This window comes from Cotesia typhae, unplaced genomic scaffold (assembly GCF_013202065.1).
Source record: "Cotesia typhae breed Kobodo isofemale line unplaced genomic scaffold, CoteBio_Ctyphae contig_69, whole genome shotgun sequence".
Lineage (NCBI taxonomy): Eukaryota > Metazoa > Arthropoda > Insecta > Hymenoptera > Braconidae > Cotesia > Cotesia typhae.
In genome coordinates, this window is record NW_027423763.1 from 447049 (window position 1) to 469133 (window position 22085).

Consider the following 22085-nt stretch of genomic DNA (forward strand, 5'->3'; position numbering starts at 1 on the left):
CTTAGAAATTCAAGTGCGTAATCTACAGATCCAGTGAATAACAATACTACGCGGGAGATTTAAATTGTTGGGCAATTTATGTCCTATCGGAAATTGAATCCCGGTTTAGAATTACCGTGATTATTTAAATGATTCTTTAGCTGATTGTTAATACCGAGCTTTGACAGATTATCCGATAGTGAATCGTTATTTGGATGAGTTATTTATCAAAGGGTTTAGGTGATTATTCGAATTTTTAAGAGTACTCAGGAAAAATAAAATACCAGCAGTAGTAAGCCCAATTTGGACTGATGCCAAATTCCGTCAAACTTTCATATATCCAATCCTTTAACGATATATATGTATATATATATATATATATATATATATGTCTGGAAAATATATTGATTATTAGTCAGATCGAAATTAGGTGCTCTAAAAATAACCGTTATGTAGATTGAAGCGACGTTTGTAGGGCTCAAACTCGTTCCAAGATATTGGAACTTTCAATCTTTGCTGATTGGAAGTCGTCAATCGATTTCAGATAAAATTCAAGTGGAGAGTAGGGATTACTTTCTATGTTGCGATTTTGAGTATGATATGCTGCTTCAATAATGATAAATTCTATCGTAAGATAAGTATTGATTTCAAATATAAATTCGAATTTCTTAACTTCTTTAAACTCAGAACTACTTTTCAAGTGATAGTAACTTTGGAATAGCTTTTGCAGGTGATACATTCGTGATTTTCGTGATCGAAATGGAGAATCTCGAGTGATCTTCCATGAGTTCGAGCCAATTGTTAGTCTGAAGTTATAACTCGAGTTTGATGTTCAAAGACCGATTCTGTAAATTTATTGGTTATTTATGAGCTGTAAGATTGCTTCAATTTTGGTGGAAATTGAGTTGAATATTTATTAAAAAAATTAGCGAAATACTATTTTGGGTTTGAGTGCTTTTTAGTTGCAGAAAATGTTCATGCTATGTGAAGCAAAACTTTAATGAATAGTCCTTCAAAAAATGTAGAACTGATTTATTTGTGATTGGTTGGTTCAAATGTGATACTTGTTCAAAGATGATTTAATTTCAACAAAACATCTTCATTTTGAAGGAGAACTTCGAGGTCCCTTCAAATCCTAAATTTCTGGAGTTTTGGAAGGTTTCAAGAGATTAAACATTAAAATTCTTCAAAGAACATCTAAAACTTACCAAAAATCTTAATTTGATCATTTTTCTGAATCATCATTTATTTTTTCACATTACTCAGTTCGGACCAGTTCTAAATATTAAATACCAACCCGATTTAATTAAATTAATTCTAACTAGATCTAAAATTTGATACCTTCTTTAAAATATGTACAACCACTCTAATTACATTCCTGTTGAAGGAGTACTTTAAAAACCCTAAAACTTCAAAATTTTCAAATTTTAAACAACTAAACATCAAAAATTTCAAAGAACACCATCAATCACAAAAATGCAAACTCTTGCAAATGACATTCTTCTTTTTTTTCGATAGCCATTACTCATTACTCCTCGTCAAGCGTTCCATATCTTCAAAAGCGGCACATTTTCGCACCCTAAAGATAAGACTACATCTATTAAAAAATTTCTTCGATAAATCAAAAAAAAAAAAAAGCGTAAGAACATCCATTAATTCTTCAAGAAAGCGATCACCTTAATCAATTACCTTAATGACTTTTTTCATGAGATTAAACCATAAAAAATGGCGATACTCTCTTTACTTGATGATCCAGACTTGTTACCCAATCACACTAATTCCTTTAAACCGGACTAATATCCAAACATTTAGCTCGCTGTTTATTTCGAAAACACCAAAAATAGGCTATTTAAATAATGAACAATTAAAAGAAGGTTTTTGCTGGTCCCCTTCTTCTCTTAAATGAATTTATCATGTTATTATATATTTATATATTCAACTACAAACTATAAACTCAGCTTTATTTCCATTCAAGTTGTTCTCAACTATTTTATTCCGAGGTCATGTTTTATAACACATTCTCTTCTGGCTAGCTATACTAAGTAAACTTTTTAATTTACAACCTTTTTTTTGTTAATATACAAAACTGGGTAAACTTGCATGAAAAACAATAGAACCACTTAATACGTAAATTTAATATAAATATATTCTACTAGCTGACCCGGTGAACTTCGTATCACCTACAAAAATTTTTTTTTTTACAAATTTTGATTTGTGATTTTTAACCTGTAAACTCTAATTTATTTTTGTCAACAATTAACACTGGTCGTATTGTAGACGGTTAAGTTGGTATTAAGTTATTAAATGAAACTTGTTGGTCATTTTAATATGTTTTATGTGTTTTATTTATATAATAAATGTATAACAAATTATAGAGCCTTTGGCGCGTAACCAAACGATCCGGGTTCGATTCCCGGTCTGGGCTGTCCGAATTACTTTTTCAGTTACCGAAAATTCCTACTGAGTAAAGGTCCTCCCCTTCCCCCTTTATCCTTTATTTCCCCCAGTTCCCAAAAATTTGTCTTTAATGACAAATTTAGCTATTATATATGGCTTTTATATATATATATATATATATATATATATATATATATATATATATATATATATATATATATATATATATATATATATATAAAGATACCCAAAGTATACTTGTACGTATCTTCCTGCATATTGGACAATTTTGTATACTCTTGCAACCTTGAGGCTCAAGCGTAACAATAGCGATTTCGATACAAAATTAACAATTTTTTATTTTTTAAGCTGAAATTTTTTTCAATTCCAAAATTCCAAAATTTTTTTTTTTAAACCATCCCTGAACTATAACGAACAAAACAAAAAAAAAATTTTGAAAATCGGTCCAGCCGTTTTTGAGTTTTAGCGAGACTAACGCACAGCAATTGATTTTTATATATATATATAGATAAGCCAGCATTTTTTCACCCAGAAATTAATAAGAAAAAATGTAAAATATTAGTAGCGCTAATTATGCAAAAGCTATCCACAGCTTGTGGGTATGGATTATTACCAAGGCTGCCAAATAAGTCCAATATCTAAATTATTTAAAACACCATATTTGCATTTTTATACAGTATTATAATATAATATATTGTGTTACATAATGCAACACCTTGGTTTTGATATAAGTTGAACTATTTTTAGGTTTTTACATCCAGGTCATACGGCAATTTATCGTTAAGTGTTGAACAATTTGCTTTGGTCTATCCGTGACGGGTTGATAATCTCGTGGGAATTTTAAAGTTTAAATGAATCGCGGGGTAATACATTTCATTACACTGCACTAGATTGTACAGTACCTAGAGTAGGTAAGTGTTGTTAGTATTCTTTGTGATGGTAATAGTTTTTTGTGGTATACTTACTTATACAAAGGAATGCTTGAGCCACATCGCTAATATAGGAATAAACTATAGATTGCAGACTGTATAAGACTAGAGTCTTCTTATCGGGGAGGAATAACTTAAGAGTTTACTTGGTATACTAAATATGAAATGTCTTTCATGGAATAACTTGGTAAATGAGGAAGCACCGAATAATAGGTAAAACCTGTCGCAAACGGTAAACTCTCATTCAATAGTATGCCGGGAGTCTTCTTTCAAGCTTGTGTTAAACTTTTGAATTTGAAATTACTTTGATTCTTGATCGGGGATTCAAGGCATTACTATTCTATGACTCAGCCTGTTTGACGGTTGATCGAAAAACTTTGTACTCTTCGAACCGGAAAATCGTCTTTTTGTTTAAAACTTTCAGGACCAAATGCTTTCTTACTTTTGATTTTTAGTGCGAGTAATTACGGGATCAATATTTGATAAGTTACTTTGCTCCAGTTGGGGAAAATTTCTTCAAAATATACGGAAAGAAATTTGCTGTACGCTGATAAAAAAAACAATCTTGATTCAAGAAACTTTTTTTCTTCAAAATTTGAACTCTTGAAACTAGATATAGATATATTTCTTTCAAGAATTTTTGTCGATTGGTTCAAGATAGGCGATAACATTGATTCAAGATGTTACCGATTTGTGTTAAGAATGGCTTTTTTTTGAGTCATTAATTTACTTATTTCCATGAAATAATATTTTTTCGGTATAACAATTAAAGACTATTTAGTTTTCGAAATATACTTTGATGAATTATTTTAAGTTTTTTAAACGATAATGTTATTTTGATTGAAAAACTAAATTTATCGATTGAAGATAATGTAGCTCTTAAGCCAAGAAAATCTAAATCAAGACAAAAAATTCTTAAAGCAAAATAATCATTTGTCTTCCAAAATAAATTCTTAGATCAAAAAAATATCTCGAGAGTCAACATAAATTTTCTATCAGTGTAACAGAATTTAATGGAAAATTTATGGAACTTGAAGTGTAATTATAGAACGCTTTAATATGTATTAGTAACAGCAATACTTTATATAAAGTATCTGAATAAAATTTACCGGTACAATAAATTATAACGAAAAATGAAATTGAATCAATTTACTACTTGAAAGCTTACAAAAGAATAAATTTACATCAATATTGATTGTTAATATAAGATAGTTCATGAAATACGAAAATTTAGTACCTTACTTATCCGCAAGGTGGATCTTGGCGCTTATATCTTCTCATACTCGAATCGAGAGCATAAATAAATATATTAGTTTTTAAAAACAATGAAAATTTAAAAACTTAAAAACTTAAAAATTTTTTTTGAAAATATATCCATTGTAATCTATAGAGTGAAAAAAAAGTATACTATTGTTTCACATACATTGTAAAATAATAAATTTTTATTCGATAATTGAAAAATATTCCTTATCTTATTTATTTAAAAAGACAGTAAATTGTGAAAAGAATCTGGAATAAATAAATTTTCAATTCAAGCATGAATAAATAAACATTTGTTCTAAAATTAGAAACAAATAGTAATTTATTTTGAATACCGAATTTTTATGAACGATATTTTGTAAAGTACATAACTCAAGTACCTTTTACATCCGCTGCTTAAATCATAACGTTTCCACCTTTTCACACTTGGGTCGAGAGCTGAAACAAATATATTCATGTTCACGAAAATGTAATTTATAACATTCGATAGTTCAATTTCAAACGCGTCGAAATATCTAAATTCATGGTAATTTATGAAGAAGAAGGTAAATAATTATAATTATTTTTAGGTTCAATTTAGATACTTCTATTTTTCGAATTTTTTATAATATTTTCATCCAGTCCGAACAAAATTTAAAGCAGATTCATGTTAATTACCTTTCCATTGTGGTAGCTTTTTTATATCTTGCTGTGACACGTTCGGTAATCCATTAAATTCCTTCAGCCACCCATAACTTGTATTTTCGACGTTCCACGGCGTATAAATCAATGAATTCTTCATAGCTGATCAATCTAATATATTTCAGGTTAAACAATTTGTAGAGTATGTCTCTGTCATCCAGCTTAGAATTTAATCATATAAAAAAATTTAATTCAGTATAAACTAAATGATCACACGATTTTTTTTTTTTAAATTATTCACATTTTTTTGATGATTTATTAAGAGTGTTAAAAATTTTTAATTTTGAAAATTCGACAAAAATATCAAATTATACAAACGACAATTTCTTACACTGATAGAAAATTTATGTTGACTCTCGAGATATTTTTTTGATCTAAGAATTTATTTTGGAAGACAAATGATTATTTTGCTTTAAGAATTTTTTGTCTTGATTTAGATTTTCTTGGCTTAAGAGCTACATTATCTTCAATAGATAAATTTAGTTTTTCAACCAAAATAACATTATCGTTTAAAAAACTTAAAATAATTCATCAAAGTATATTTCAAAAACTAAATAGTCTTTAATTGTTATACCGAAAAAAAATTATTTCTTGGAAATAAGTAAATTAATGACTGAAAAAAAAAAAAAAAAGCCATTCTTAACACAAGTCGGTAACATCTTGAATCAATGTTATCGCCTATCTTGAACCAAGAGACAAAAATTCTTGAAAGAAATATATCTATATCTAGTTTCAAGAGTTCAAATTTTCAAGAAAAAAAGTTTCGTGAATCAAGATTGTTTTTTTATCAGTGTAGAATCCAAAGAAATGACTAAAAATCGGAATTTTGCTGCTCTTTTTCTCTTTCTCTCTTATTTGTTTCTTCTCCATTTCCCAAGAGTTGTTACTTCTCCGAAGTGATAAACTCCAAATGATCACAGGTTGCAAACAAGAATATTATTGAACTTGCACCTTTAGTTAGACCTCATCTTCCACCTTCCATCTTACGACACTAAATAAGTTTTATTATTCAAGTATTTATGAAATTTTAGAAATTTGTTATAGTTTACGGAATCTTGAGGAATCCCTAACAGAATTTATGTTTTTAACATAAAAAGTCTAGACAATTTTTATCTTTTTTTTTTCTAAGTGTAGATAAAAAAATTTTCTAAAGAAATCCACTTAAAAATTTTCATTTGCTGAAAAGCAAATAAAATTTTTTTTCGCCGAGTTTTCTATTATCTGTAGTTGCAAATGTGTGCAGATTCCAAGCTGCATATGATAAGGATATCTCATGAGTGGGTGTGCTTGGCTTGTTGGGTCGTTGGTTGCGAGACAGCTTGGAGATGTAATACGTCAGGAAAGTTTTAAGTTGAAAAGCCACTTTTGAATGACGAATACAAGTTTTTAAATTTTTTTGTTCATAGTGTTTTGTCTTGTTTGTAAGCCGCAAGTTTCTAAGTCCGGATTATCGGAAATAGAACTGTCAGATAATAATTGAATTAACTTTTGTGTGGTATAAGCAGAGTTTTTATAGGAATTCAGGGGAATAGTTTCTGTTTGCGGGTTAATGAAAAAAAAAAAAAAAAAGATATCGACGCAAGAAGTAATTTATAGAGCGACATCTGCATTGCCGAATTGTCGAAATAGTTTTCTGCACCGCGACAAAAGTTATGTGGGTGAAGATTTTGTAGCGGAAAACTTAATTAAGGATATTTGAAATTTTTATTTGAATTTACTGATCTTTGGCATCTTTGCTTGGGATTTAATTAAATTATTTATTTAATTAAATTAGAGCGAGTTTGTTAAGTGGCGGGTTTTTTGTTTGTGGAGAAGTTTTTTTATTACGAACTCTTCTGTAGAGTTAATGAGATTATTAGAGACAGTATTCTTTTAATCAGATATTATAATTATTATAAAATAAGCAAATAAACTCCTTAATTGTTAGATAATACAAATTGTGTTAATTAGGAAAAGTATTTTATTATTATTACGTATTATAAAGAAAAGAATCTCATTGAATTATATTTTTTTATTTGAGACATTTATAAAATTTTAAATTGAACAAGTTTTTAACTTAATAATAGACAAATTTGATAAATGTAAACTAAACTCCCCTGAGAAAAGATATAAATAGAAGCCATTTATTGGGAGTATGCGTGTTTTTATTTTAAAGGTTTAGTAAATCTCCCAAAATCGAGCTGAATAAAATAATTTGATTTATCACTAAAATTTATGTAACTTAATTTAATAATTACAAATTTACATAACAATTTTCTCATTCGAGCAATTTCAGATAATTTGAAAGTAAAACAGTGATATACAGTTGGTTTGTGATCTAAAAAATTCGAGGAAATTTTTTTCAAATTTTGCTTTACATTTCAAAAAAATTAAAAATCCAGCAGATTATGGACGGTGTGGCTTAAATTGCCATAACTTTTTCAAAAATTGACTTATCGGGACGTTTTTTTTTTCAAAATTTTTTTTATTAAATATTCTTTTCGGGAAAAAATTGAAAAAAATTATTCAAACCTATCTTCATCGTTATTTTTTAGATTTTCCAAAAAAACTCCGAATTACGCAATGATAAAAATTTTTAATTTTTTTTTCTTTCTTTCACATGAAACTTTGACATTTTCTACAAATATCCTAAAAATTTCAGAATGGTGTTTTTTCGATTTCTATTTTTTTTCAATAGAAAAAAAAATTTTTATTTATCATTTTAATAAAAAAAAAATTCCCATTTTAATTACAGTAGTAAATAATAAAAGTTTATGTCATGTATTACTAATCTAATATTAATTTTCTGTAATTCCAGCATCGAGACACCCAAGAAACCCTGACGGTCCTCGACAGACTAGACCTAGATACGGAGAAGCCCAGTGACGAGGAACTGGCCCGAAAATTCGGATTCGAGGAGGCCTACTACGAAAACCGTCTGACGTGGTGGCAGAAGCTCAAGCCTAAAATCTGGTCATTGTTCGACGAACCCTACTCCTCGAACGCAGCCAAGGTCGGTAATACAACGACTGACACAAAAACCTTACCTTTAATGATAATAATAATAATTCGAACTAAAATGCATGGCATTAATGTAACCTAACAGTAGTAGCCATAAAACCGCTACAGCGTGCTCATTCTGTGGCCTCATTTGCGCCCGAGGTTGGAAATCCTCAGTAGTCCCCAGCACAGCTCAGTCTCCGTTCCACACATTTTATTTCATTTAATTCCGTTTCATTTTAGCTCAATCTCATTTTGTGCTATCAACTTGACGCGTATGTAAATATTCCGGGTTTTAATACATAAATTAATTAACTGGGTACTAATTTGTTGAATCTATTTGCCAACAGTTAACGTACAGTAGTAACTGCCTTCATTAATTAAATATAAATATTTTTTTAATTATTTATCAATAATATATTTATTTATCATTTAAATTTTAGTCACTACAAATATTTACTTTTAATACAATTTATTTATCTATCGTACAAAATGTAACTATAAATATTAATATTTCGCTGAACACGTGTAATTTGTAGTCGGCTGAACACGTTTAATCATCGATTGAAATGTCCGGATGCGCTAGATTATTTTCACAGATAAACGCACTGTTTTTATTATCTCTCGGCTTTATCTATTGATTTTCAGTTACACTGTGTCCTTATTTTATATTCATATTTTAATATATATTTTTATTCTCTATTCTTACTTTGTAGCACTCTGTTACAGCTTCAGTAAACTTTTTATTAAAATAACTTTAAAATATAAAATTGAGTTGTTAGATACTGATCTACTTTTTCGAGAGAATTCAATTTAATTTTATTTAATATTTTTATAAAGTCCTTCGGATACTTTGTCGTAAGAGTTTAATGAGTTTTCTATTAAGAAGTTTGAAATTTTAAATTACGGCTAAAGTTATCGACCCAGACATGGGCACCTTCAATACTGATGGTAATTTTTAATGTCAACATTTCATTAAAATTTTAGTCCTTTTTTTTTAGAAAATAATTCTAATCGATAAATTGTTTACCATTTGATTGATAGTTTAATTAGAATAGTTTAAAGACACGAACAATTTATGAGAATTCAAGTTGCATTCTACTTGATACTTTGATTAATCCTTCGTACAAAAACAGATTACCGATCAATATCCGATTACATCAACAGTGTAATGTGTCAAACAATAGTTTCGCTTGAAATGAAACTCCCGAAAAAATAACTGTCGTTGAAATTTTTTAATTAAAAATTTATCTTGACCATTTGAGTAAATGGTTAAACATTTTTTATAATTTTATATTTATAAATATTACAGAATTTAATGTAGAAAATGTAAAAGTCACAATTTATAATTTAATGCTCCTATTAGTGCCATATATCCCTAAAAATTACAAATCTGGTATACTTTTTCACTTCAGGCACCAGTGTTCATTACTTAAACATTTTTAATAAGGTACCTGCGGATAATAAGGCCTAAGTGATAGAAATGCTATTTAAAATAACCACTTCCGCTAAAAATTTCTCTTCTATACAGGCAAAAAGAATAGAATATTTTTTTAAAACGCGAGTAACTTATATTTAAAAAAATGTCATTGAAATATGACACATATCGATCGATGAGTCAAAGTTTTATGTAACTCTATCCAAAATTGCTAATTTATAGAAAAATTTTTGACAAGAAATATAAACAATAAAAGATAAAAAACGGGGTTTTTTTGGGGGTCTCAAAATAAGCATCAACTTTAGACTTCTGTAAAATCGTAAATTCAAATTTTTTGTTCACGCTGAATTTTTTGGTGATTAGTTGAACCGATACAACGTTCCTTGTCTTCTATATTTCATCATCCGTCAAATGCTAAAGTAGCGCAGAAGAATTCCTAAAAAACGATTTGTGTAAATGGTAAACATTTTTTATAATTTTATATTTAATAATTTAAAATCATTGTTCTAATTTTTATTAACATTTTAAAAAGTATTGTTGCTCAATTTAAGTGATGATTGATCTCTAATATCAATTTTATCAAGTACAGTATAACTATTTGCAGTATGTATAAACCCTTGGGCCTTATTACCCCTACCGTAGTAAAATAAGGCCTATTCGCAAGGTTTTTTAAAAAATTTAATTTTGTGTTTGTTTATGGTGAAAATGACCATTACTCCATTATATTTAATGGCTAATGTATTAATTTAAAAATTAATGATACATTGCAATAATTAAATGCAATATTTTGGATTTTTTTCAAAATCTCCCTTAGCTAGGCCTTATTATCCGCCGGTACCTTATAAACTCTGATACAAAATCATAACAATTGCATCACATCTCCTGGTTCTAATCAAATGTATACTCTCCCTGGAACAATAATTGAATCCCTAAACCACTATTAATTTTTGACCTTCAATTAAGACTGAAAACATTGAACCATCGAAAACCGAAGCAATTAACAACTATCGGAGTAGATTTTGACCTTAAGCACGCAACCACAAATGGTATAGCACAGTAACTGACATCGATGCATGTCATTCAATTTCCCCGAGTATATGCATAGTAATTAGCCTACCATTGATCGAATAAAGTGGCTTACGAGTTACCTCATCGCTACAGCCCCTTTTTAGCATCAATAGCCCCGGACTGATCCATTGATCTCCCACACATTGATACCAAGTTCACTCCAATTAGCGCTCTTTCCATCAAAAGTAATCAAAATTTTCCATTTTGCACCATTTTAATGTTTGATCATTAACATGGATATCCACGTTCGCCGCTTCATTAGCAGTTGCGTTTAAACCGACACACATTAACACACTCGGTGATTCAATACTCCTCAATAGCATTCCCGTGAAGTGGAACGGAGCTAATTAAATCAGACTGAATTTTAAATTTTAACGCACTTTACATAGCGTAGTAAAGTGTAAATGCCTCTTTAATAATTAATAAGCTTTAATAATTAATTTACTAGTAAAAATTTGTAATAAATAACTACTGTAACTCTCCTTGCTACACAAAATAATTATATTTTTATTTTTACAATTAATATATCAAGTGTGTATTATCATTTTTCATTACAGTCAACCAGAACTAGATAGTTTCCGACGAATTGCGAAAATACTATTTTATTATTAAATTTATTAAGAAGATTATAAACTACAATTTTAAGAAAGTAATGGTTTATTTTTTTATTTTAAACATTGTTCGTAAATTGAATAGTTTTCTTTTGTCTTTCTTATTTATACTTAGTAACAGAATTATAATATGATAGTACAGTTTACCGTTAGAATGACAATTACAAAGGTATTAAATATACAAAAGATATTCGTATAAAAAAAATCGGCTTAAAATTGTCGTTTGTTTAAAATCTTCAATTTGATATGAATTAAGACTATTTTGAGACTTTTTTAAGACGCAAAAAAAAATTTTGGGAGCAGATTTTTGAAATTTGGTTCTCGAATTTTTTATGAAAGCAAAACAATATCACAGAGTCTTAAAATAATCTTAAAATCGTCTTAAAATAGTTTTAGAAAAATCTTAAAATAGTCTTAAAAAATCTTAAAATAGTCTTAAAAATCTTAAAATGGTCTTAAAAAATTTTTAAATAGTCTTAAAAAAATCTTAAAAAACTTTTTCGTGACTATTTTAAGATGAGCTAACAGCGACAGAGCCCCGGAAAATTAAAACGGAGCGTCTTAAAAAAGTCTTAAAATTGTCCGATAATAAACTTTCAACAATTTCAAATTCAATTTAAAAAGAGCGTTCTCAAAAATATAGCGGTTAGAAAGTCGTAAAATCGTCTGAAAATGAATTTTCAAATTTATCAAAAATTGTGTAGTAACGGGACCATCAGAAGTTGTTTATTCTTGTAATGCCGTAGTATATATTGATCACTAATCCACGCTTTCTTTTGCAGATAATCGGAGTGATATCCGTGTTCTTCATCTGCGTGTCGATATTATCGTTCTGCCTAAAAACCCATCCGGACATGCGTGTCCCAGTGATAACCACGAACGCGATACGGAAAGGGAATCACACAAAGATGCACATCGAGAAGGAGCACACAAACGCCCACGTGGCGTTCTTTTATGTTGAGGCTCTCTGCAATGGGTGGTTCACAATCGAATTCCTAACCCGCATTACAGCGAGTCCAAATCGATGCGAGTTCATTAAGTCGTCGGTGAACTTGATCGACATGATAGCAACACTGAGTTTCTACATCGACTTGGCGCTCCAGAAGTTCGCCTCCCACCTGGAGAACGCGGACATCCTCGAGTTCTTCAGCATAATTCGAATAATGAGACTGTTCAAACTTACGCGACACTCGTCGGGACTAAAAATTCTTATCCAGACGTTCAGAGCGTCTGCTAAGGAACTGACCCTGTTGGTATTCTTCCTAGTCCTCGGCATCGTCATCTTCGCCAGCTTGGTATATTACGCTGAGAGGATACAAACAAACCCACACAACGACTTCAAGAGTATACCTCTAGGTCTTTGGTGGGCCCTAGTCACTATGACCACTGTTGGTTACGGTGACATGTGTCCTAAAACTTACGTGGGAATGTTTGTTGGTGCACTGTGTGCATTGGCGGGAGTCCTTACAATCGCCCTGCCGGTGCCCGTGATCGTTAGCAACTTTGCTATGTATTACAGTCACACGCAGGCGCGAGCCAAGCTGCCCAAGAAGAGGCGTCGAGTATTTCCGGTGGAACAACCTAGGGTGCGTCCTGGAGTACCGGGGGCTGCAGGGCAGGCTGGTGGGACTGCTTGCAGTCAACAAGCTGCCCTTCTGCCGCCGGGAAGCGGGGGGATCGGGAGTGGGGGAAGCGGGACTATCATTACTCCTCAGAACAGGAGGATGAACGCCATCAAAACCAACCATCCTAAGGATCCATTTGCTATCAAAGGTTCGTATCACTTTTACATTACTATCAGTCGGTAATCAAGTCTTACCAACAATCGATACTACAGTTCTATTTTTAATTTTCTGTGTCATATCATTTGATCAAAACTTTTTCATACATTATATTTAGTATAAATCGGAAACTTGCCGTCAATCTACTGCAGAAATTTGTAACCAACTTGACAAATAGAGTTGCCAAAGCAAGCGGTTTCAGTTAAGTTACCTATAAGTTTCTCTCCGAACAGACATCAAAAGTTGTTGTACAAGTATTTCAGTCAAGTTTTAGTAAAGTTAAAAGGAAATTTTACAACAAGTTTCATTATTTACTTGTATTAAAATTGCGGCAGTAGATTTTCGTCAATTTGCTTACAATTTACATTCAGTGGAAAATTACTGCCAACTTGATGTTAAGTTAAACGTCATTGCTAAAAGTCAACTATTACCTGAGACAGCGCAGGTTATCAGAGTCAGTAAGAAATTTTTACAGTCAATTGATCTTCCAGATTTACTTACTGTCGGTAATATCAGTTTACCAACAGCCGATATTGCAGTCTCACTAAAAGATTGGTCGTGCAAATCTGTTGACAGACGGTTATATTGTTTCACTAGCTGTGCATGCTTGAATGATCCCACAATGTTTATAATAAATAATAAAACATACTCTTTGTTTTATTTTACAAACAATGATCGGTTGATTAAAAACCTCAGTACCAACAAAAGCAATTTAATCGAAAAATAATTCCTGACAAATGATATGCAGCCTACGGTCATATAAGTGATATTTGAAACCGAGTTTATCCAATATAACCGATAAATATTTTCCAATTAATATTGACATTTTCTATTATAACAAAACCGCATGGTAGCGTTGAACAGCGCTTAATTATAGCGCCGGTACTGTATACCGGGTAACTTTAATCGAGTTCGATATACGTCAAAACAGTGAGTGGATGTCATGTGTCTTTCACTAAATTTACAACCTGCTGTTGAAACGGGAAAACTTAATGACTACTATTTTGCATAATTCGGGGTAAAAATCTTTATAGGGCACTTAACGGTTAACTTTTAGTACAAGCACTTGTGAAGCTAAAAAAAAAAAAAAAAAATGAGATACCGAAAACGGTTGAGGCATAAATTAAATAACAATACGCCGAGTTTTACAAAAGTTTCCACTCGATGATAAATTATCAACGAAATTAGATTATACATAAAGCAATATCACGGTTCCCTTTAGGGGAAACCCACAAATTCTTATTACATATTTATATCTATATCTATGTACATATTCTACTCCCTTAGCTACATACTTTGTAGTACTACTTCAGTGTCATTATTTAATCACGACCCGCAAAACCACAACACTCTCTTTCTCCACAACTCTCTAGGCTCTTTCTGTCTACTCCCATGTGAGATCACAATATTCATTTGACCTACGGCAATTAATACTTGTTTAGTTGAATACGCTACAACTACTATCAATTTGTATTCATTAATCGATTCGTAAATGATTGAGGGTAATTGTCCATCGCAGATCAAGTATACGAATCAAAGAGTCCTGGAAATTGGAAAATAATTACTTTTGATGCTCGTTTTGGAATTGAGGACCGTTGATTGAACGAAACAAATTAAAATTTTTTTTTTGAGTTAACATTGCGTGAGTAATTGTCGTATTTCCTTGTTATAAATTTTTTCTCATAAAAATTTTATTATACACAATTGCAAAACTTATCCTAAATTTATCAAAAAATTAACTTTCAATTATGACTATAAATTTGAACAGCGCGCGCCTTCATTTTAAACAATCATGAATTGTAGTCTGTTTTTTACGAGTTTTTACCTATAACTAACTTCAAGACTTTCATATTTTTTTTACACGCTTTTTATTAACTTCACGTGTATGTTTGTAACCGACTTGTTTGGGCGCGATTTTGACCGACTTTAAACGGCCAGATTTGGTTCAAACTCTGTAGATATATCGAGGACCGATGACAATATTCTATTTTGACAAAATTGACAAAAATGCTTTCTTACTTTTGATTTTTAGTGCGAGTAATTAAGGGATCAATATTTGATAAGTTACTTTGCTCCAGTTGGGGAAAATTTCTTCAAAATATACGGAAAGAAATTTTCTGTACACTGATAAATAAAACAATCTTGATTCAAGAAACTTTTTTTCTTCAAAATTTGAACTCTTGAAACTAGATATAGATATATTTCTTTCAAGAATTTTTGTCTCTTGGTTCAAGATAGGCGATAACATTGATTCAAGATGTTACCGACTTGTGTTAAGAATGGCTTTTTTTTTTTGAGTCATTAATTTACTTATTTCCAAGAAATAATTTTTTTTCGGTATAACAATTAAAGACTATTTAGTTTTTGAAATATACTTTGATGAATTATTTTAAGTTTTTTAAACGATAATGTTATTTTGGTTGAAAAACTAAATTTATCGATTGAAGATAATGTAACTCTTAAGCCAAGAAAATCTAAATCAAGACAAGAAATTCTTAAAGCAAAATAATCATTTGTCTTCCAAAATAAATTCTTAGATCAAGAAAATATCTCGAGAGTCAACATAAATTTTCTATCAGTGTAACAGAATTTTTTTTGGTTTTTTTTTATTATTTTTATGAACACAATTGCTACAATAATTGATTATAATAACTTTTGTTCAAGATGACGACAGGCGGAACTCAAATTTAAGGACTAACGGGACCAAATCGTCAAGTGGCTTGGGCTAGTATTGAAATAAAACCAACTCACCACTGCCAACGCGTAAGTCGTTTGAACTGTGCGAGGAACTTAATACCGTTCACGAGACACTTGTGTGAGTAAATATAAAAAAAAATAAACAGAAACCAGTGTGTGCTATCATTTATCGTGCTATTAACTACGTAACAAATCGCAATTGCGAATAAACAAGCATCGACGACATTAATTAATAATAAACAATAATCAACCAAAGAACGAAGAATAAACGGTAAAGAAATAATTTAATTATTAATAAATAAAGTAAGCAAGCAAATAAATAAATAAGTGGATGAGTGAGTGTACATTAGATAGCTAATGGATTTAATTAGCGTTAAACATACCGATAAATAAATAAATAAATAAATAATTAATAAGTAAAATTACCAATAAAAAATGTGTCCAAGATCGAGGAGAAATTAGCACTTTGGTGGACCATCTAATGTAATTTAATAATTTAATTAGTCATATAATTGATTATTGATAAATGTTTTAATAGATAAAGGAGGCGCGTTATTAATACTACATTAAAATTAATTAAATATTAACCATTTTACTATATTAATGTTAATATTAATATTAATAAAACTTTGAATGTGTATATAAAATAATATAATATATATTATATATTCACGGAATATCTCATAGCACAAATACGTGATTGATTATTCAATTAATCTTGTTATTCGTGTTAACAAAGAGATTATTTCCGGTAAATAATCCTATCCACGCTGCCTTTTTGCCATTAAACACATTATTCAATATTTTTTTTGTTTTTGTTCATAAATAACTTTCTTTCCGTCAGTAGTACTTTTTAGTCGCTTGTATCCGTGCAGAGGTCAGCAAAAATGTTACTGATTAAATCAAGTTTTTTTTTTTTTTCACGATAATTTTTTTATCTGAAAATATTTTCAGACTAAAGAATCATTATTTCCGAGAAAAAAGATCCTTTTTAAACCGATTGCCTTGCATCAAGATTTTTTTCCTTGAATTCTGCTTCTTGAATCAAGAGATCTGTATTTTTGTGAGATAATTCTCGTCATTTGATTTTCAATCGGTACAGAAAATTTTGCAATCAAAAATTCTTGAAAAGTTGAGACAGTTTCGTTTTTTCTCAAGAATTTTGTACACGGAAAAAAGAAAAATAGAAAAATTACAGTATATAATGTAAAGTAGCGCTTTGTAATGAAAACTGTAAAAATTACAGTTTCAGATTGTAATTATTACAGATTTTATAAGAATTACATTGAAAAATTATTTTTGACCAAATTATTGCATTTTCTTTTTTTTTTTTTTTTATTTATTGGTGTACGCCGGACTCGAACCCGGTCCAATGCTTTGGTAAGCAAGGGCCGGATCCAATAGGCCACTGCGCACCCCCTACATTTATACTTATCAAAATTGATTGAAAAAAATAATTTTTTTGCATCAAAGCAAGAGTGAAATTTGAAAAAAAAAAAAATCAAAATTCTTTTTTTGATCAATCTATTTTTTTACATTATCATTATAATTTATATCCAGTTAAAAATAATTCCAAGGATTATAATTTAAAAAATAATCAATTAGAAATGATTAAAAAAATTAGTAATAATAATTAAACATTTTTGCTGAGCTCTGTGTCATTGATTGAATTCTAAACTTTTGTTAATTGACATGATGCAGGCTTTAATAAAAGCTAGTGATTTATTTACAATAATAAAAAATACCATATTAGCTGCAACAGTAGTTTTTGCAAAAAACCAACTATTGAAATGAACGATAAAATAAAAAAAGTAAACACCGCGTTTGGACAATCATCACGTCCTATCCTGATTATAAAAAAACAAATTTCTATGAATAATTATAATAATCCCTTGATTGGGACTGTTCCTCTCGATAGGGGAATATCAAAGCAACGGCTTAAGAAAAGGACGCTTTTAACTAAAATCTAAAATGCTAGTGGATTATGGACGGGATAATTTTTTCGTCATTTTGTAAATGTCAACGGGAAATCACTGTGAATTTAATTTCACCGGCTCTCATTCTACTTCACATTGTGCTTTTTCCGACGCTACGGTTTTATCGGTTCTGAATATTTGTCTTTACGCTTTTTGTCATCCTCCCATTTTACGATTTATCAAAGGTTAAAGTTGACGTATAACTTATGTAAATTTGCTGTTAAAAATTCCGGTCGATTTTACAGTCATGGAAAATAAAATAAAAAAAAAAAAAAAGTTATTAACCATTAAAGAAAAAATATGACGAAAGTTTAAATAATAATTTCGGCTAAAATATGAAAAATACAAAAAAATTAATATTTCAAACAGTAAAATAGTGATTTTAATAATTACTATGTAATTTTCTATACAAGCAACGTCAATATTTACAAAGTAAAATGGTAAATTTTAAACTCAAAGCTAAAAATCAAACTATAATTATTGACTTGCTTGAACTGGTAAAATATATAAGGTACCGGCGGATAATAAGGCCTAGCTAAGGGAGATTTTGAAAAAAATCCAAAATATTGCAATGTATCATTAATTTTTAAATTAATACATTAGCCATTAAATATAATGGAGTAATGGTCATTTTCACCATAAACAAACGGAAAAATTAAATTTTTTAAAAAACCTTGCGAATAGGCCTTATTTTACTACGGTAGGGGTAATAAGGCCCAAGGGTTATACATACTGCAAATAGTTATACTGTACTTGATAAAATTGGTATTAGAGATCAATCATCACTTAATTGAGCAACGATACTTTTTAAGATGTTGATAAAAATTAGAACAATGATTTTAAATTATTAAATATAAAATTATAAAAAATGTTTACCATTTACACAAATCGTTTTTTAGGAATTATTCTGCGCTACTTTAGCATTTGACGGATGATGAAATATAGAAGACAAGGAACGTTGTATCGGTTCAACTAATCATCAAAAAGTTCAGCGTGAACAAAAAATTTGAATTTACGATTTTACAGAAATCTAAAGTTGATGCTTATTTTGAGACCCCAAAAAAACCCCGTTTTTTAATCTTTTATTGTTTATATTTCTTGTCAAAAATTTTTTATAAATTAGCAATTTTGGATAGAGTTACATAAAACTTTGACTCATCGATCGATATGTGTCATATTTCAATGACATTTTTTTAAATATAAGTTACTCGCATTTTAAAAAAATATTCTATTCTTTTTGACTGTATAGTAGAGAAGTTTTCAGCGGAAGCGGTTATTTTAAATAGCATTTCTATCACTTAGGCCTTATTATCCGCAGGTACCTTATTAAAAATGTTTAAGTAATGAACACTGGTGCCTAAAGTGAAAAATTATACCAGATTTGTAATTTTTAGGGATATATGGCACTAGTAGGAGCATCAAATTATAAATTGTGGCTTTTACATTTACTACATTAAATTCTGTAATATTTATATTTTTGCCACCCCAAGGTTCGCTTTACTGTTTGAAACTATGAAAATTAACAGTTTTTTACAGTTTAATTTTTTCCGTGCAAAAAATTAAATTTAATCACCCGGAATTTTTCTCTGCTTGATCCACTCAAAAATTTTAAGTTTAATTTACTTAACGCAAACGAGAGACAATAATTCGGGAGCTTGGTTCCAAACGCGGTAGGTTCGACCCCTACGTGCGGTAATAGATATTTTTTTTGAAAACTAAAAAACTAAAACTACTTATAGTGTGAGAAAAAAAAGCATTTGTGCTTCTTCCCGATCCCCATAACGCTGCTGGGACCAATCATCAATCATACCCTGGGTAGAAAGAAATTAACCACAAGGCCTCAGACATTTTGTTCGCTAACGAATATTTGATGTCAATCGTATTAATATATTTTACACTTTACTATTCCGTGTGACGGCTGATATGAAAAAATATTTTTTTTTTTATTCTATTCCATTCGTCGATTTAACGGGATGTTATACATATATAATATATTGTATATATAGAGATTTAAGTCAACAAAATGCTTCGAGCTAGGTTATAAAGTACATACACTTATAAATATACATATATGTATAAAATATAAGTCATAAATATATACTTAAGTATTGATATTCGATAATCGATTTTTTTATAATGGAAGGTTAATTATTTATAATTAATGTAAAATTGCGTTCTATAGAATTTAATTTATCTGAAAATGCATGAGTTGATAACGCTCTAGATTGTATGAACTATTATATCGAAATAATTAACTCTTCGTTTTGGTAAATTGTTTTTCAATTAAAAGTTTGTTTAACTGCAGGTTGATGAAAAATAGGTTATTGAAAAAAAAAAAAAAAATATCTTTAATTAATATATAGATTGAACTGTGGCTGGTATTAATTATTTGTTAAGGAATATTAGAAATTTCTAGCGATCTACAATTCGTACGTGATCAGTCATTGTGTCACCTATGATCCTCAATATGCTTTATATATGATTATGTACGCTTCATAAATCATGAAATATTTCCCAGATGAATATATAGGGAAAGGTGGGGCAAGACGGTCCACCTGGGGCAAGACGGTCCACCTCAAAAATTGACCAAAAATTTATTTTTCTAATATTTTTTCATCATATTTTCGAGGTGGACCATCTTGCCCCAAAAAAAAAATTTTTTTTGGAACTTTCCAAAAATTCCAGTGAATTGAATCAAAGTTGGACGAGTGTAAATCTATTTGATAGTAGAAAGCCACAAAAAATAAAAACTGGCTTAGTTGGTCCGTCTTGCCCCACCCTCTCCTAAAAATTCTATTTGAGTAAATATTTTTCTTTAGAATTTCAATTTATCACTTAATTAAAAGAGATGTTACATTTGAATTAATAAATTAATATCCCTGTTTAAAAATATTGATTGAAAAGAATTGAAAATAATAAAATTTGATTTTTTTTAAAGATAATCACATGCAACATTTATGATTCAAATGTGATCCAACTGCTCAGTACTAGTGATTAATCAATAAATGGCCATAATTCTGAATTAACAAATGTTCGTAAAATAAAATTCTATTTAATTCTTTATTAACTCATTAAATTTAATAGCTACTGGATTATCCTACTTGATCGGTTTTATTTACAAAAAACTTCTAAAAAAAGAATAAAATAAAATATTTCACAGTGACAAATGACCTATTTAAATAATACCGCCTCTCGTTTCTAAAAAAAAAAAGAAAATGAAAAGTTAATTTTATTTTAACGGTTCATTACAATCCAGATCGTGACCGTGGGAATAATAAAAAATAATGCGAAATTATTAATCACCGCAGTTCAGCAAAATCGTTTCAATAAAATACAATGTTTATCTTTTATCAATGTATTACTCATATTTTCCGATATTTTCAATAAACATTTATTAATAACTTAATTCTATTTATCGCTAACAACCGTATAGTCACTTTTATTTATTGTTTGATATTTAAATTTATACTGCCAATATTAAAAACCTGGGACGATGATAAATATTTTTTTATTGCGTTAATTTAATATTGAAAAAAGTAGTTACAATGAAAGTCTATTTTTACGCTAGTTTGTTTCTTCATAAATTATTATTTATTATTCGTAAAAAAAAAAATTAACTTTAAATACTTAAATATTGAATGAAAAAAAAATGATTAAATATTATTTGATTTTCCCATTTGACATTTTAATCAATAAAAATTTAGTTCTATTTTTATATTTAATTTTTTGGAGCAAGAGACAGAATTTTCTCAAAACAAAAAAATTTTCTTGGCTTAAATAAATTTTATTGGATCAAGATACGTATTTTTTAAAGCAAGAAAATTAATTTTGTAGGAATAAGTGAAATTATTTGTCAAAAAAAAAATAACTAAGAAAAAAATTTTTTTTTCTCAAAAAAATAATTACGAAGAAAAATATTTTTTTTTCTCAAGTGAACCTTTTTTTCTGCGTAGTAAAAATATTTATTATAAACAAATTAAAAAATATTTATCATGAACATGAAAAATATTTATTACAAATAAATAACTGCCGATTAAAAATATCAATATTTAAGTATATAAATACACAAATATATATATATATATATATATGTATTTACACAATAAATACATCCATATATAAAACCCCGAATACAAGAATATCCAATAGATGATTTATTCTCCTTTATATCGACATATCACTCGGGTAACTTTTTTCCCCCGTCCGACCATATATACAACACCCGTGTCAGACTTTTTTCTTTCAATACGCCCCCTGTCCAACCCCTG

At 29.2% G+C, this 22085-nt stretch overlaps 1 protein-coding gene across 1 annotated transcript in view; it reads left to right on the forward strand.

Annotated features, from left to right (window-relative positions):
• LOC141532765 (potassium voltage-gated channel protein Shaw) overlaps positions 1-16586 on the forward strand; it is a 28544-nt gene extending 11958 nt beyond the window's left edge. Inside the window, exons 3-5 of the mRNA XM_074251255.1 lie at positions 8065-8259; positions 12146-13136; positions 15809-16586. Coding sequence (XP_074107356.1) covers positions 8065-8259; positions 12146-13136; positions 15809-15873 — 1251 coding nt within the window. The 3' untranslated portion in view covers positions 15874-16586. The remainder of the gene's footprint in view (positions 1-8064; positions 8260-12145; positions 13137-15808) is intronic.
• The last annotated feature ends 5499 nt before the right edge of the window (positions 16587-22085 follow it).